Here is a 13,202-nt window from a genome sequence, read left to right on the forward strand (position 1 = left end):
GGCAAATATTGTTTTGAGTATTTACCGCCAATGTAAACAGACGGGTGCCTCGGATTTTTACTTAGCAATTAAAATTAATAGACACTCCTTCTTTTGCTTGAAAAGATGCTCAACTTACAAGATAACAAGCGCTGAAATTTCTAATAACGGACCGTTTTCACTTAACCAATAACATATCAGACAAAGCACGTCTGCAGAAAACACACTAATCAACCCTCGTCCTCTTTGACCGGGTCATTAATGTCCAAATAAAGTAATTAATTATGTTCCCGTTTTTTTCCCTCATTTTCCTCTGACGTCGGCCTGTAAAAACGTAGAGAGGCCTCCACAGTGAAGATCAATCAAATCTGAGGATGCTGCCGCAGGGGCTACTTTCACCACTACTTAACCATTTACGAGCTCATCTCGAGTTACGACTGCGTACAGGTTGACTGTTTGTACTCGGAAAAGAATCGTCTTTTTTTACTTATTCACCGATGTAATCTCATTAAAGACTTTTTTCAGGAGAACAAAAGTAAATCTTGGTTGTTTCGAACTCCCTAAGGGCGGTTCGAGGCTTACAGCGATTTTATGAAGTTGCATTAAACATGTGCACGTATGTTGTAAAACTTTGTTGTCTCACTTGAAAGAAATTCATGAATAACATTTGCTATTCTTGTACTTCCATTTTAAATCCTTCAGCACAGAGGACGAAATTTCACAATTTTTCGTTCACAACAGGAAGGATATCACTTAATATTTCACGTCAAATATCTTTTAAACAGGCATTTCCCTTATTAAAGCTTAAAAGCACATAGGCACATGTTGTTTTTTTCCCTTTCAATTAAGCTTGTACCGAATCTATCGATTTTGTTCCCAGAAAATTCGGTAATCAATCAAATGATGCTGTAAAGATATTCATTGCCCGGGCACTTACTATTTTACTGCTAGTTTTAGGGGCACTAAAACCATTTGGCTATCTTATTTTACGATTTTCCACCACGAGCACACGGAACGACCTATACAAACAAAAACTTATGAAACAAGTGATTTAGAACATTGTTTTACTGAGTGTGAGATAGACTTTTACTGCGACGGCTTAGCCGTTATTTGGCCGTTTGCTAAATTAGATCTCAAAAAATTTTGTGCAGAAACAATATAGCATTTTTTAAAGTATTTTTCCTTATAAAACAAAAAGTAAATGGTGAAAGTTACTGAGGAACTTCAATATTTCGTTTAGACTTTAGAGTAATCTGTATCAATGAGTGTATTTTTAGTTGAAGTTGCAAAGTGATTCGGCCCAAGTGGGGCCACTATTAAAAGTTTCCCGTCACAAAGTCGCCCCGGCCCCCATTCTTATGCATGAATGAATTAGCACCGAAGTGCGGGCTCTACCACGCCGGTTGCACATCAAGTTTAACACAGTACAGTCTTATCTCGTTGTAATACAGACTATTTTGCGACAGAAATGTAAAGTCTGATGTGCCGTCGACTGTACATTAGTGGGACAATTAGCTCCTGTCTTATTATACATGGCGTCAATCGGGTTTGACTGTAACTTAATTGAGTTTAGTTACTGCATTGTAATAGCCATTGTTAGCGCACAATAGAATTTCTAACAGCTATAGAGGTATTTCCGAGGTCAAGCTTTATAAAAAGTAGGCCAGAAAGTTTGATACTATAATAATAAAATATCTAGTATAGTTATTAGCCTGGACTAGAGTATTTTTGTTTCTATTGTACCTATTTATTGTTAAATTGAAATATAGATATCTCAACAATAACAAGCTGCAATCTATTGAACAAACAACAAGTCTTAGAATACAGTACAACCTGCAAATACTTGAGCAAGTTTCAAATAGCAGCCTGTAATGGTCGGCAATTTATTAACAATATTCAACGGAATTGCCAATTAAAAGTTGTACGATCGAGTTTCAGCGACTCCTGGTGTAATGCTCTTGAAATTTTAACGGCCGATGCAACTCTGAGTTTAGTATCAACAATCAAGTGTATTTCTAACGATGCTTTGATTTTATGTAGGTATCTTATTAATAAACTTTTACTTATATATTTTTATTTTGACGTAGCGTGGGCAGGCCTCCCACTAGGTGGACCGACGATCTGGTGAAGGTCGCGGGAGGCGCCTGGATGCGAGCGGCGCAGGACCGGTCTTTGTGGAAATCCTTGGGGGAGGCCTTTGTCCAGCAGTGGACGTCTTTCGGCTGAAACGATATATTTTTTGTAAAGAAGATGATAAGCCTATGTACATTCTTAGTCATTACAAAAAGCACAATTAAAATTAACGGATAACATACCAAACATCAAAATCAAAAAAAAAAAATCAAAAAAAAATAGACATCCTTATTTACGTGCCTCAGAAAATGGTCAAAAAGACCTATTTATTCTTTATTGTACACACAAAGCGTGTCATTATTTGCCAGGCCAGTCTATATTTAGGCTGAGTAGAAATGTAATTGAAATGATAACACGAAATATGATTAATTACATGTCTTATTATTTTCCTTAGAATACCATTATACAGATGAAAGCACATCAGGCTAAACACTGTAGCACCTTATGTAGTTGCAATAAGACTTACTTTACAACAAATAACTTTAGTCTGATCGGCTGTTGACAAAGACTACGAACCTCCATCCTCTTGACTTTCCCTCGTACCTAGTCGTCTTCGCAAACTTTCATCCAGTTACCGTCGCTCCACTAAATCGCAATTATTAGTTCAAGGATTTCAATCAACTCGGAAAACTAAATGCACAGATCAATTAATATCGTTGCCTTTGGAATCTGCAAACATTGACTCAAGCTTATTGAACAAGGTGGGAAAGGACAGACTTTTCCGATTTCGATCGCGTAAAAACGCTAATCAGAGGGAAATACCTACTCCGTGTTCAAACATAGAGTAGCGAGCGCATTATTTGTTTTGAAAACCACGTTTGGTTTAGTCTGTGGTGTGCGGAAACTGATAATAGATGTTCACATCATGGTTAGAGCTCGCCGATAGGTTTGTAAATAATGTGAAAGCGAGTTTTCCGTCTCTGTTTTATATCATCGAAACACGAAAATTTCCTATTAAGATATTGCAGCACTTTTCTTGTAACATCAACTTTTACCCGATCAACGGATGGCAACCGGCTCATTATAAAAGACAGCAAAAAATAACAATTTGCGTATCAAGCAGCTGATACCCGATTAAAGTCCTATCCGAAGCGATCGATTTAAGGTTTTGATTGATGTGCTCATACGACGTTACTCTGTAGAAAGTGATATATTAACGTAATTCCAACGTTATAGTTCCAAGAATTCTATTTCGCGAACAGGTCCTTGACCTCCCTCAACAAACCGATTACGTGACTGCGTCCCTATACACAACACATTCGCTCTGTCAATGTCCACTTCGCTTATCCTGCCTACCACTTCCCTGACAATGTGCGGAATGACCAAACGAAAAGAAATAGGAATGACAACTATCCGTGTATTGTCATTTCTCGCGACGTTTTGGACGCTGGGGATTTTCTGGAGCGAAAACGAGGGAGCAGTTATGTGTAATTATTTCCATCTATTAATTATTTACTAATGTTTAGTATCAAAGGCGTTTCAGCTGTATTTATATGCTCTCTCTTGTAAATAAGATAAATACATAAACACAAACTTAATATCTACTTCTCAGTACACTTTCAGCTTCTATGTTAAAAGCACTATGTATACTATAAATTCCTAAACATGTATCTACTTTGAAAAAAGTAAACAACACACGCACCATTTTTTGTTCTACCGTCCCGTTTACTAAATGCTACGTCCTAAGTCCCCGCACAACTATAAGTACGCAACAGTTTCCAGCTTACAGCAACTTAGTACTGAACAGCGCCTAAGCCATCCAAGGCGAGGCCTATGTCTCGCTTGACCTGGGCACCGCAAGCGGATTACTCGCCACGAGGGCTCTGTGTTTTGTCAAGATGTTTGTCGAGAGCCTCAACTGTAGGGTATAGGTATAACTCTTGGTACAGGTAGCAAACGGTAGGCCCAATTTCTTGATATCTAGGTGAATTTTGATTCCGTTTATCACAGCTATTAAAACTTGCCAAATTGCTCCGGATGTGGCAATAAAAACGTCCTAAGAGATACATAGAGCCCTAAAACTAATAGAAAAGTAAATGCGATAATGGATAAAATGACAAAACGCCTGTGGCCTCCACGCGACAAGTCACGTAGGGTCATTAAGAGTGTCGGTGGATGATATAGTTAATGACAGCGCGGGGGCGGCCAACTGAGAAATAGTGTTTCAATAAACACAGGCGACGCGATCACCGGGAAAATTGACCGATTCCCGGAAAGCCTCGCAGGAAAACGTCACACGATATCTCCATTTTTTCTATCCCAGCAACCAAGCCAAGATTTAATATTTATGGATGAAATGTGAGACGGAGCGGATGATTTAAAATGTCTGATGTGGAAATCGCTCCTCGCAGATTTTCTGACCCAGCGAAAGTAATGTCCTTCTTTACGTTTTACGTACCAGTTGTTTTCCTTCGCTAGAAGAAAAAATACCGAAATGTACCCTCAAGGTGAACGAGCGTGTTCCACGATTTATTCCTACCTTTTCGCCGGCGTGGAAAAAAAATATTTTTATTTATTTACTTACGGAGATTTGGTTCCTTTGATACCGATTGTTACAGGGTTTAGATTGTTTAAAATACCAATGCTTTAATGTTTTTTTATTTCGTAGATACTCATTAATTATTAATGAATTGTTCGTCCTTTAGGCGAACAAGATTTTGCTACAAGACAAACAAGACATTCGAAAAGTATCAGAGAAACAACCTACATTCAAAGGCGAATAGATATTTTAAGAGAAACAACTGAAATCAAACTCATTAAGAGTTGTTAAAGATTAAGATGTCTGTATGAGAACAGTTTACAAAGTAGTCCAAGTTGTCCCATACTTCTGCCGGAGCGGCTCACTTTGTCTGAACTTAACAAGGTCGAACTAATAGGCATTAGACTCATTTGTTACACCTCCACGCTTCGCCGCCCGCCAAAGAACGTAAAAAAGGGGGATAGATGGTCCACAACTCCCCAAATCTTGCGCAACTTGAACGTTGTCGGACTTTTCAGCTGACATCGTATCTTCTAACTTTATAAATGGAACCAATCGCACGTTTTATGTTTGAATTTTGTGAGTGTTTCGATTTTGTGAAACCGTTTTTCATTATTTTTATTATGTCAACATGATTTGGTGACGTAAAAATGTCACCAGACAGGTTGCTCTTTTCACCTGAATGGAAAGTGGAGTGTCATACAAAGCTACAATGTATTCGGGGCTCTCTCCGGCCCGCCGTAATCAAAAGGCTCTCTGGGGAACAATAGCACCCACATCGGGGTTGGGCCGATAAGCCCCGACAATTATACTACATCGACTTTTCAATTATCCAGGCGGCAGACAATGCTAGGTTTATTTATGTATATTAGAACGGTCATTTGCGAACCGCTTAGACTCGCCCGTTGCCGTTAATTGATGGTGCACGCTATGCCGGGAATTAGTTAAATACGTGTTGGCGAAATGCAACCACGGGACGACCGTGGATAAAGCCAAAAGGAAATTTAGGTCAAAAATACGATGTGTTTTTGTTTTTGAGTGGGAAATTGTTTATTATGTAATTAGTAATTAATTTGTGGGAAATATGAGTCGAAAAATGCCTGTTATTAAATTAAACTCAGTGTTACAAAAAGACGTTGATCAAAAATATCATGAAGTTTTGCTAATAAAACTTACACACGCGTTGAACAGTAGTTTATAGTGACGTTTAGTATGGAAATTGCATTAGTGTTCAACAACCGCGTTACTTTTTATTTTGACGGAACTTACAAATTAATAAATAAATAAATAAATCGAAAAACTAAAACATCAAATAATATTTTTTACTTTCTTCTACAGGTGAAACTGGAACAGAATGTGGGCAAGCCGTCCCGCGTCATCCACATACGGAACATACCCAACGAAACGACAGAGGCGGAGATCATACAGCTCGGCCTACCCTTCGGAAGAGTCACTAATGTGCTCGTGCTCAAAGGCAAAAATCAGGTAAAGCGTTTAAAACTTATTTTTATTACTTTTATATTAATGCTACTAAGGATAAGGATCGAAAAAGTTTTATTAGGTGCATGTAGCCTTTGTATTTTGATTGCGCTATTATTAAATACATAATCTAGGGCCAGTGTGCCGGCCTAGCAAGGCCATTTGTGACACCGTAGGATCACTCCTCTGGCTCCAATATTTTAACTATGGATAAAGAAAAGATAACTTATTGCAATGGTCTTCTGCTTCGCCATGACATGGGCATGTTGAGATTTTCCAACGTCCATACAACTGTTGAGTCCACAATATAGTGACCGGGTTTGGGAGGATACTTAGTATGCAAAGAATTCATCAGCCATATAACATAAAAACAAAAAACTTACCTAAAACAAACTTAGTAATATTGTATCAGTTTTTGCGTTAATGATACTTATACCCTTTATCTAATGCAGTGGTCCTTAACCGGTGGTCCGCGGACCACTGGTGGTCCCTGGAGGCATTCCAAGTGGTCCGCGAAGACATCGTAAGAAACAAGTGATGTGACGTGCTGAGTCGAGTCAACACAACGCAAACGGCGCAGTGGGCGAGAAATCGACCTCCGCTTTCATAGGATTTGAAAAAAAATCATTCTTCTTCTCAAAATGACCTTACCTATACACCCACGAAGTTTGTCTAACCTTCCGTGGTCCCTGACAACACAGAAATTTGGTAAAATGGTCCCTCATGACTTAAAGGTTAAGAACCACTGATCTAATGAGACATGAGGAATATTCACAACACATAGAGACAAGAACAAGCATAGCTGTTGTCACTCGAAGGCCGAATGGAATTGTGCGCGGTATTGTACCGTATCTGACCGGATATTATGGAGCTCTGTCTTCATCAGGCAGGGTAACAACCATTTCTGGTTAGAATCAAATGTGTGTTTTATTCATGACTGCACCAGCGAACTTCGTACCGCTTATGTTCATCATGAATATACGATTCTAATGGTGAAATATTTTTTCAGAGCCTATTCAAAACAAATTATAATATTACTTTCATCATCATCATCATCTCAGCCATAGGACGTCCACTGCTAAACATAGGCCTCCCCCAATGCTTTCCATGTTACCCGGTTGGTAGCGGCCTACGTCCAGCGCTTTCCTGCTACCTTTATAATGTCGTCGGTCCACCTTGTGGGTGGACGTCCCACGCTGCGTTTTTCGGTACGCGGCCTCCACTCCAATATTACTTTAGATTTATTTATTAGCTCTACGTTAAAAATACTTATTATCTTCGCGGCACCTCTATCAATATTAAGAACATGGTAATGAACATCGGGCACCCAAGTTTTTTACAAAAGCAACAAAAATGTACACAAATCGGTTTATTAATATGTGCCTAACAGTACAAACACAGAGGAAGTGGAAAGAGATATGAGTGAAAATTATCTGTATGCTTAACAAAGTGGAACCAGAGTCATCTAGGTGGAGCAATATTTTCCTTTAGCCAGTCTGTTCCGTTAAGCAAACAGCAATAAGCCTGGGAGTGCAGCTAGCCTTTACTTAAACATACATGGGAGTCTTGTAATCCAGCGGGATATTATTTTACAGGAAGACTTTATGGTCGCAATCGTTATGAGCGGTTATTAAGTTTTCTTATATTAAAAAATAAATTTGCCGTTTCTTGCGATGCTAAGGGATGTTATGGCTGCTGGAAAGCCACTTTATTTTTGTTGAGGTTTAGATGATGCTCACAGTTAAATAGTTCTTATAAAATACCCGGATAAAGATTACGAATGAGCTTGTGTGTACTTAGCACGACCTGCATAGAGCTACCATTTTTATTAATGGGTCATGTGGGGATCACAATTCTTAGTTATCCTACAGGACTTTGATATGTTTAGACGGACAGATACAGATATGTTTCACTTTGGACAGAGACAGATACGATGCAAATCAAAGGTAACGTGACGTTTTCTGCTGCTAAATGGGCTGCTTTTGCACTTCTTATGTCGGAACATCACTACTCAGTAGAGCTTCAATACTTTTCTCGGCCGCGTGCGACTATACCGCCGTTTTACCCACTCCCAACGTAGCGGCTAGTTAAATCACAGCTAGGCCTCGAAAAAACATGTACCCTCATTTAGTAAATTAGCTCGGCCATGTAACAGCAGTCACAATGGACGGCGCCTGTGTCCGGAAGCACAACAAGTGGGTGGCGCGGTCGTCCGCAAATAGGCCAGTCGTGCGAGCCTACCTACTTGCCTGGTGTTTTATTTTACCTATAGTTGGACCTGGTTAACTGCCTAGTTATTCATCCCTGCGAAAACTATTTTGCCGGAATTATCTTTGGAAGGTGCCATCGCTAAAACTCGCGCCGATCACTAATAGCTTCATGACATCTGATGAATGGAGTCATCTCATCACACCCTCAAAATGATGCAATCTTGTGACCAAACTGGGTATCGTATAGACAGCCCATATTGTTGTGCTCGATATTGGGGTCAATTTCCTTGGTGTCATCTTTTTGATTAAGAGCATAGATTGAGCGTTCGTTTCAGCGAAATCAGGTCCACTGTTGGACAGAGGTTTCCCCTAAGGATTTCCACAGCGACCGGTTTTGCAAACTTTCACCAAATTTTATTCATTAGGTAGACTGAGCACCTACTCAAGCACGAACTCACTATGTAAAAATGGTGTTGATTGTCTTAAAATACAAGTTACTAGCTATGATATTTCTCTGACGAGAAATAAACTGTGCCATATCTATAACTAATATTAGTACGTACAACAAAATTTCTGCAATGAGACAATAGAAAACTTCCTTGGCCTTACAATGCAGAATTGCAAAAGCGCATGGTAGCCATGTATCATACATCCATAACTCCCGTCATTGCGGCTTATTTCCTACCTGTCTCCCGCTTACAATGAGTTACAAACAGACCACTGTTCAAGCAAAATCAAGCACTACATTAATAAAATAAAGAGTAAAATTGGTTGGTCGTCCGCAAATAGGACGGCGGCAATCGCGCCGCACGCTGCGGCCTGCCTACTTGTCTTCCGTTTTATTTTACTATACTAGTCAAGAGCAAAATAAAAGCGAGGCAGATCGAACACTATTCAAACAATTTATTGTGAAGAACAAAACGATTGTATTTGCCCTGGAGATTTTTCAAATTGGTCAACAGCGTCTAGACTTTTTGCTCGTTCTACGAAAATAAACTCGGAGTATTGAATTTGTTTTCTACTTTAGAAACCTTAAAATAAGTTTAAAGTTTTTGCCAGGGTATATTCATCTTTCATTTTACACGTCATACAAGCTAAATGGGTCAAGCGCAGTGCATAAATAGCCTAATTGGGTGTAAGCTGAAAAACATCATGCTACTCGTACCTCTTAAGTACGTTTTCAGTTTTCCATTCGTACCAAATAGGTTTCTATGCTACCATTGTTTTTGAAAATTCCTGGAATCTTCATACTTGGTTGTGAGGTTAGTTTATTAGCATAGCTTGCTCTAATATGTACTCGTATTTCAAAAAATACTAAACCATAAATGGATGCTTCAATTTTCAAAGAGCCGAACACTTTTACACTTTGGTATACTTGGTAGCCTAATAGAAATAATTCGGTTTACCTACTTACTTTTTCCCCCAGGGTTTTTCAACAAGACCCCCGCAAAATGACCCCGATCACGAGATTGCATCTAAAATCGTGTTTAGAGGAAATTAAGGGAACGACGACGACTGAAATAAAATCAAATTTGGGTCGAGCAGGGCTCTATGAATGAGAAGACGTAGATACATATCTCAGAGCGCAGTTACGACTCAACCTCCTGAAAATTAGCACCTTCCCATATTGAAGGGGGTTTCGACGTTTTATTCATCGTTGTTTGCATTACAAAGTAGCCATCCCCAGTATAAACCTTATGCAATGTACAGTTATGACGTGCCCGTACCTACATCAAATGCGGCGTGCAGTAAACATGTTCGTACGGTACAGTTAGTAATCCATCAAGTAACATGCCCCCATCATCGTCGCGTGCGAACTACGTCCGAACGGGTTATAAGGCGACATCCAGCCAGTTTTACTGCGCGTTTCACTCCAAACGACCACCAGACACGTGCAATGCGAAATTTACGATTCTCCCCCTGACAAATTAAAAATGAGTTAGTTTACAGCTGAGAAATAAAATGATAAAAAGAAAATCCTATTAAGGCAAGGCAGTCCGGAGGCCCCAGCCGCGCGACAATGTTATCCCGTCTAATAAATAGCCCGTATGACGTCCGCCGCTATATACCACGGCGTGAAGGAAAACAATCTCTCTTCTACCGCGAGAAACGAGTCGAATCCCTTTTTATGAACGGTCACAGTCTCTTTGCTTGCTTTTTTGTCATGAAATATTCCGTATCTTTTTCCAGAGCGCTCCATGCTTAAGGTGCAAAGCGTTGGAAAAAGTTTCATAAGTTTTTACTCACTTCGTATAGATTTACAGAGATTTTTGTTGGGTGTATAATTAAATAATGAATAACAAATGTTCTGCATTTAGGTTCTAGATAGGTATGGATGGGTAAAGCTCTCGACATGCGTTGTCCTTTGATAGAGAGGATGATGGAAAGTATCGTAGTCGATGGTAACCGAACCCGGCCGGTCCAGTTACAAAGGCGGCATATGTCGAGAGGTGGGCAAACAGCGGGAGTGGGCGCTAACAATCGCTTCACTCTCGGTGATTAAAGTGAAAGAGCCGTTGACACTATTTTACGAGCGGGCCTCGCGTGCAAGGGATGCGTCTATTAATTTGTGATCCATCGATCGCACGTCACTATACGGGAATGTTACGGGACCAGTCTTATCACTCCTCCGATGAATAGAGAGCCAGTCCATTGTTTTACTATTCTGTGTAAAGCGAATCAATGAATTTCTCATGCAAACTCTCTTTTGATGTTTCTTATATTAACATCATCATGATTTCGTAGAACTGAAAATTCTGGTTATTTCCTTTAGTAAAAGTTGTTGCCGGAAGTAGCTTACATGTAGATTTACAAATACCTACATTTCAAGGAATTCCTTAAATATCCTGTCACGCTCATTTTGGGTTTAAAGGCTATTATGAAAACTTTAAGAAAACTAAATCGTTTTAGAGGTATTACCAGTCTGGCAGTTTTCGAAATAAGCACAAAATTGTAGCAAGTAACACGACAAACTACCATAATCTGTTAGTCTGGTTTCTCAAACAACAACTCAGCTACAAGACAAACATGGAAACTGTAAATCTTTCATATTCGCTCGCTTACCCACACGTTTCTACATCAGCTGATGTACAATTTGTACGGGCTTAGTATTCATCCTTCGTAATTTTGGTTACCCTTAGAAGCTCCAAACATAAGTATTTCTACAGATTAAACTTCATTTAATAACACCGATTGGAACAACATCAGATTTTTATATGTATCTTTATTAATTGAATGTAAAGGTTTTTTTTTATTTTCTGTTCTTAATTTGCAATGATTTAGACTAGAAATCGTATTGCATAGTCTAAATTTCTACAAAAATCAATCAGTGACTCGCTATTTTCAGTTGAATACTTACGCCCTAAATTAAATGTACCAGATGATCCGTAATCTGTGAATTTTTTAATTAACCTACCGTACATTGTATTTAATCTGCGGCTTACTACGGGCTTTAACGATGTGTTCCGTGTGTTGGTCAGCCGTGTTGGATGCCAAGACCAGGCGTGCGGTCGGGCTCGGTCGTCCGAAATTATCCCGAAATCATACTGTTTGCAATAGAGATAACAGTTTAGGGGGTTTGTGTTGCACCATTAGTTGTTTATAAGTGTGTCTACGCCAGAGGCCAATTAATTTGAACGTTGGTTCAGTACTTATCTGCCTAGTAAATGGATAGTTTGCGAAGTTTCTTACCTCAAAGATTAAACCTAACCTAATACTAATAGATAAAGGTCAATACTACTGAATTTGACTACAAAATTTGAGTAAATTTGCTATTTAGATCAGATACATTTTCTGCGTATAGAACTGAATAATAAATAGGCATAAAGTTGTCCAATTCATGGGAATTCTTTGATATAATATCAAAGGCTTTAATACTTTTACTACGAGTATGAAAAATTTATGAGTATGATATTGTATTTTTTAGTAAAATTATCATAGTAACAAACCAAACGCAAAAAAAAACGACAAACTTCAGGAATTTAAGTACGCGTGTAAGTTCAAACCATTTTATTTAAAGCTTTTGGCCGCACAACTAGACAGGGATTTATTTCGTCGCAAGTTTTCCTTGGGCACTGTACACACCTGCATTTTAATCTGGATGCGAGACATGAAAATAGAAAACGAAAGCCTTTGCGCTCTTACTTTTTATCAGAAATATCATACTTCTGTTAAATTTTGGAGAAAAACGTTTAGATGTTTGGCCGTCTGAAAATTATCGCATCCTTATGAAAAACTGAATTAGCCAAGAAAAGAAGTTAATCGGCACTAGCTTCTATAGCTTATTAAACATAATTAATTACTATGTAGGTATACACTCCTAGGATAAGTTCTGATAGCTATTTGTGTCGTTTTGAAATTTGGGATTGGTGAAACAAAATCAGAACTAGATCACACCAAACTTAGGCTGGGTTGCACCATCTTACTTTAACTTTGACAAACGTCAAAAATCTATCGAACTCTATAAAAAATGCACTGGTTATCGTTTAAGTTAGGTGGTGCAACTCGGCCTTAGACTATGTTTAAGTTTAGGTACTGGTTAAGTATAATATTATTGGCAACAAAGCTGTAAATTCTCAATCCAACTTCAGTGTTGAATCTAGAATAAGCTGCTGGCAAATTGTTTGTCTGTTATCGGCATCCTGTATAATCCGGTACTCTAATGAACACCAAGATATTGTGTACCTAATGTTTATGTTAGCCACAGAAACCAAATAAGACTTCTGAGCTGATCAGAATAAAGTTGTGATTGTAATTATTTCTGATATAGTTTATATTCTTAACTGTGATTATGTTCAATACTCAATTAATATCCCGCATCTGAGTAAATATTGTCTGGTTTGTACTGGAAGAGAATTCTACTTCTTTGCAGACCACAAATAATATTATAATAGCAACGTTTCTTAGTTTATATTTCAAGAACT

At 38.6% G+C, this 13,202-nt stretch overlaps 1 protein-coding gene across 6 annotated transcripts in view; it reads left to right on the forward strand.

The window, feature by feature from the left end:
• The window catches only part of LOC135088582 (polypyrimidine tract-binding protein 1), a 561,827-nt gene that overhangs the window by 507,363 nt on the left and 41,262 nt on the right, over positions 1 to 13,202 (forward strand). For all 6 annotated transcript variants that reach the window (XM_063983454.1, XM_063983457.1, XM_063983456.1 and 3 more), the window contains one exon: positions 5,930 to 6,076. In XM_063983454.1, the coding sequence (XP_063839524.1) occupies positions 5,930 to 6,076 (147 nt within the window). The remainder of the gene's footprint in view (positions 1 to 5,929; positions 6,077 to 13,202) is intronic.

This window comes from Ostrinia nubilalis, chromosome 4 (assembly GCF_963855985.1).
Source record: "Ostrinia nubilalis chromosome 4, ilOstNubi1.1, whole genome shotgun sequence".
Taxonomy (NCBI): Eukaryota; Metazoa; Arthropoda; class Insecta; order Lepidoptera; family Crambidae; genus Ostrinia; species Ostrinia nubilalis.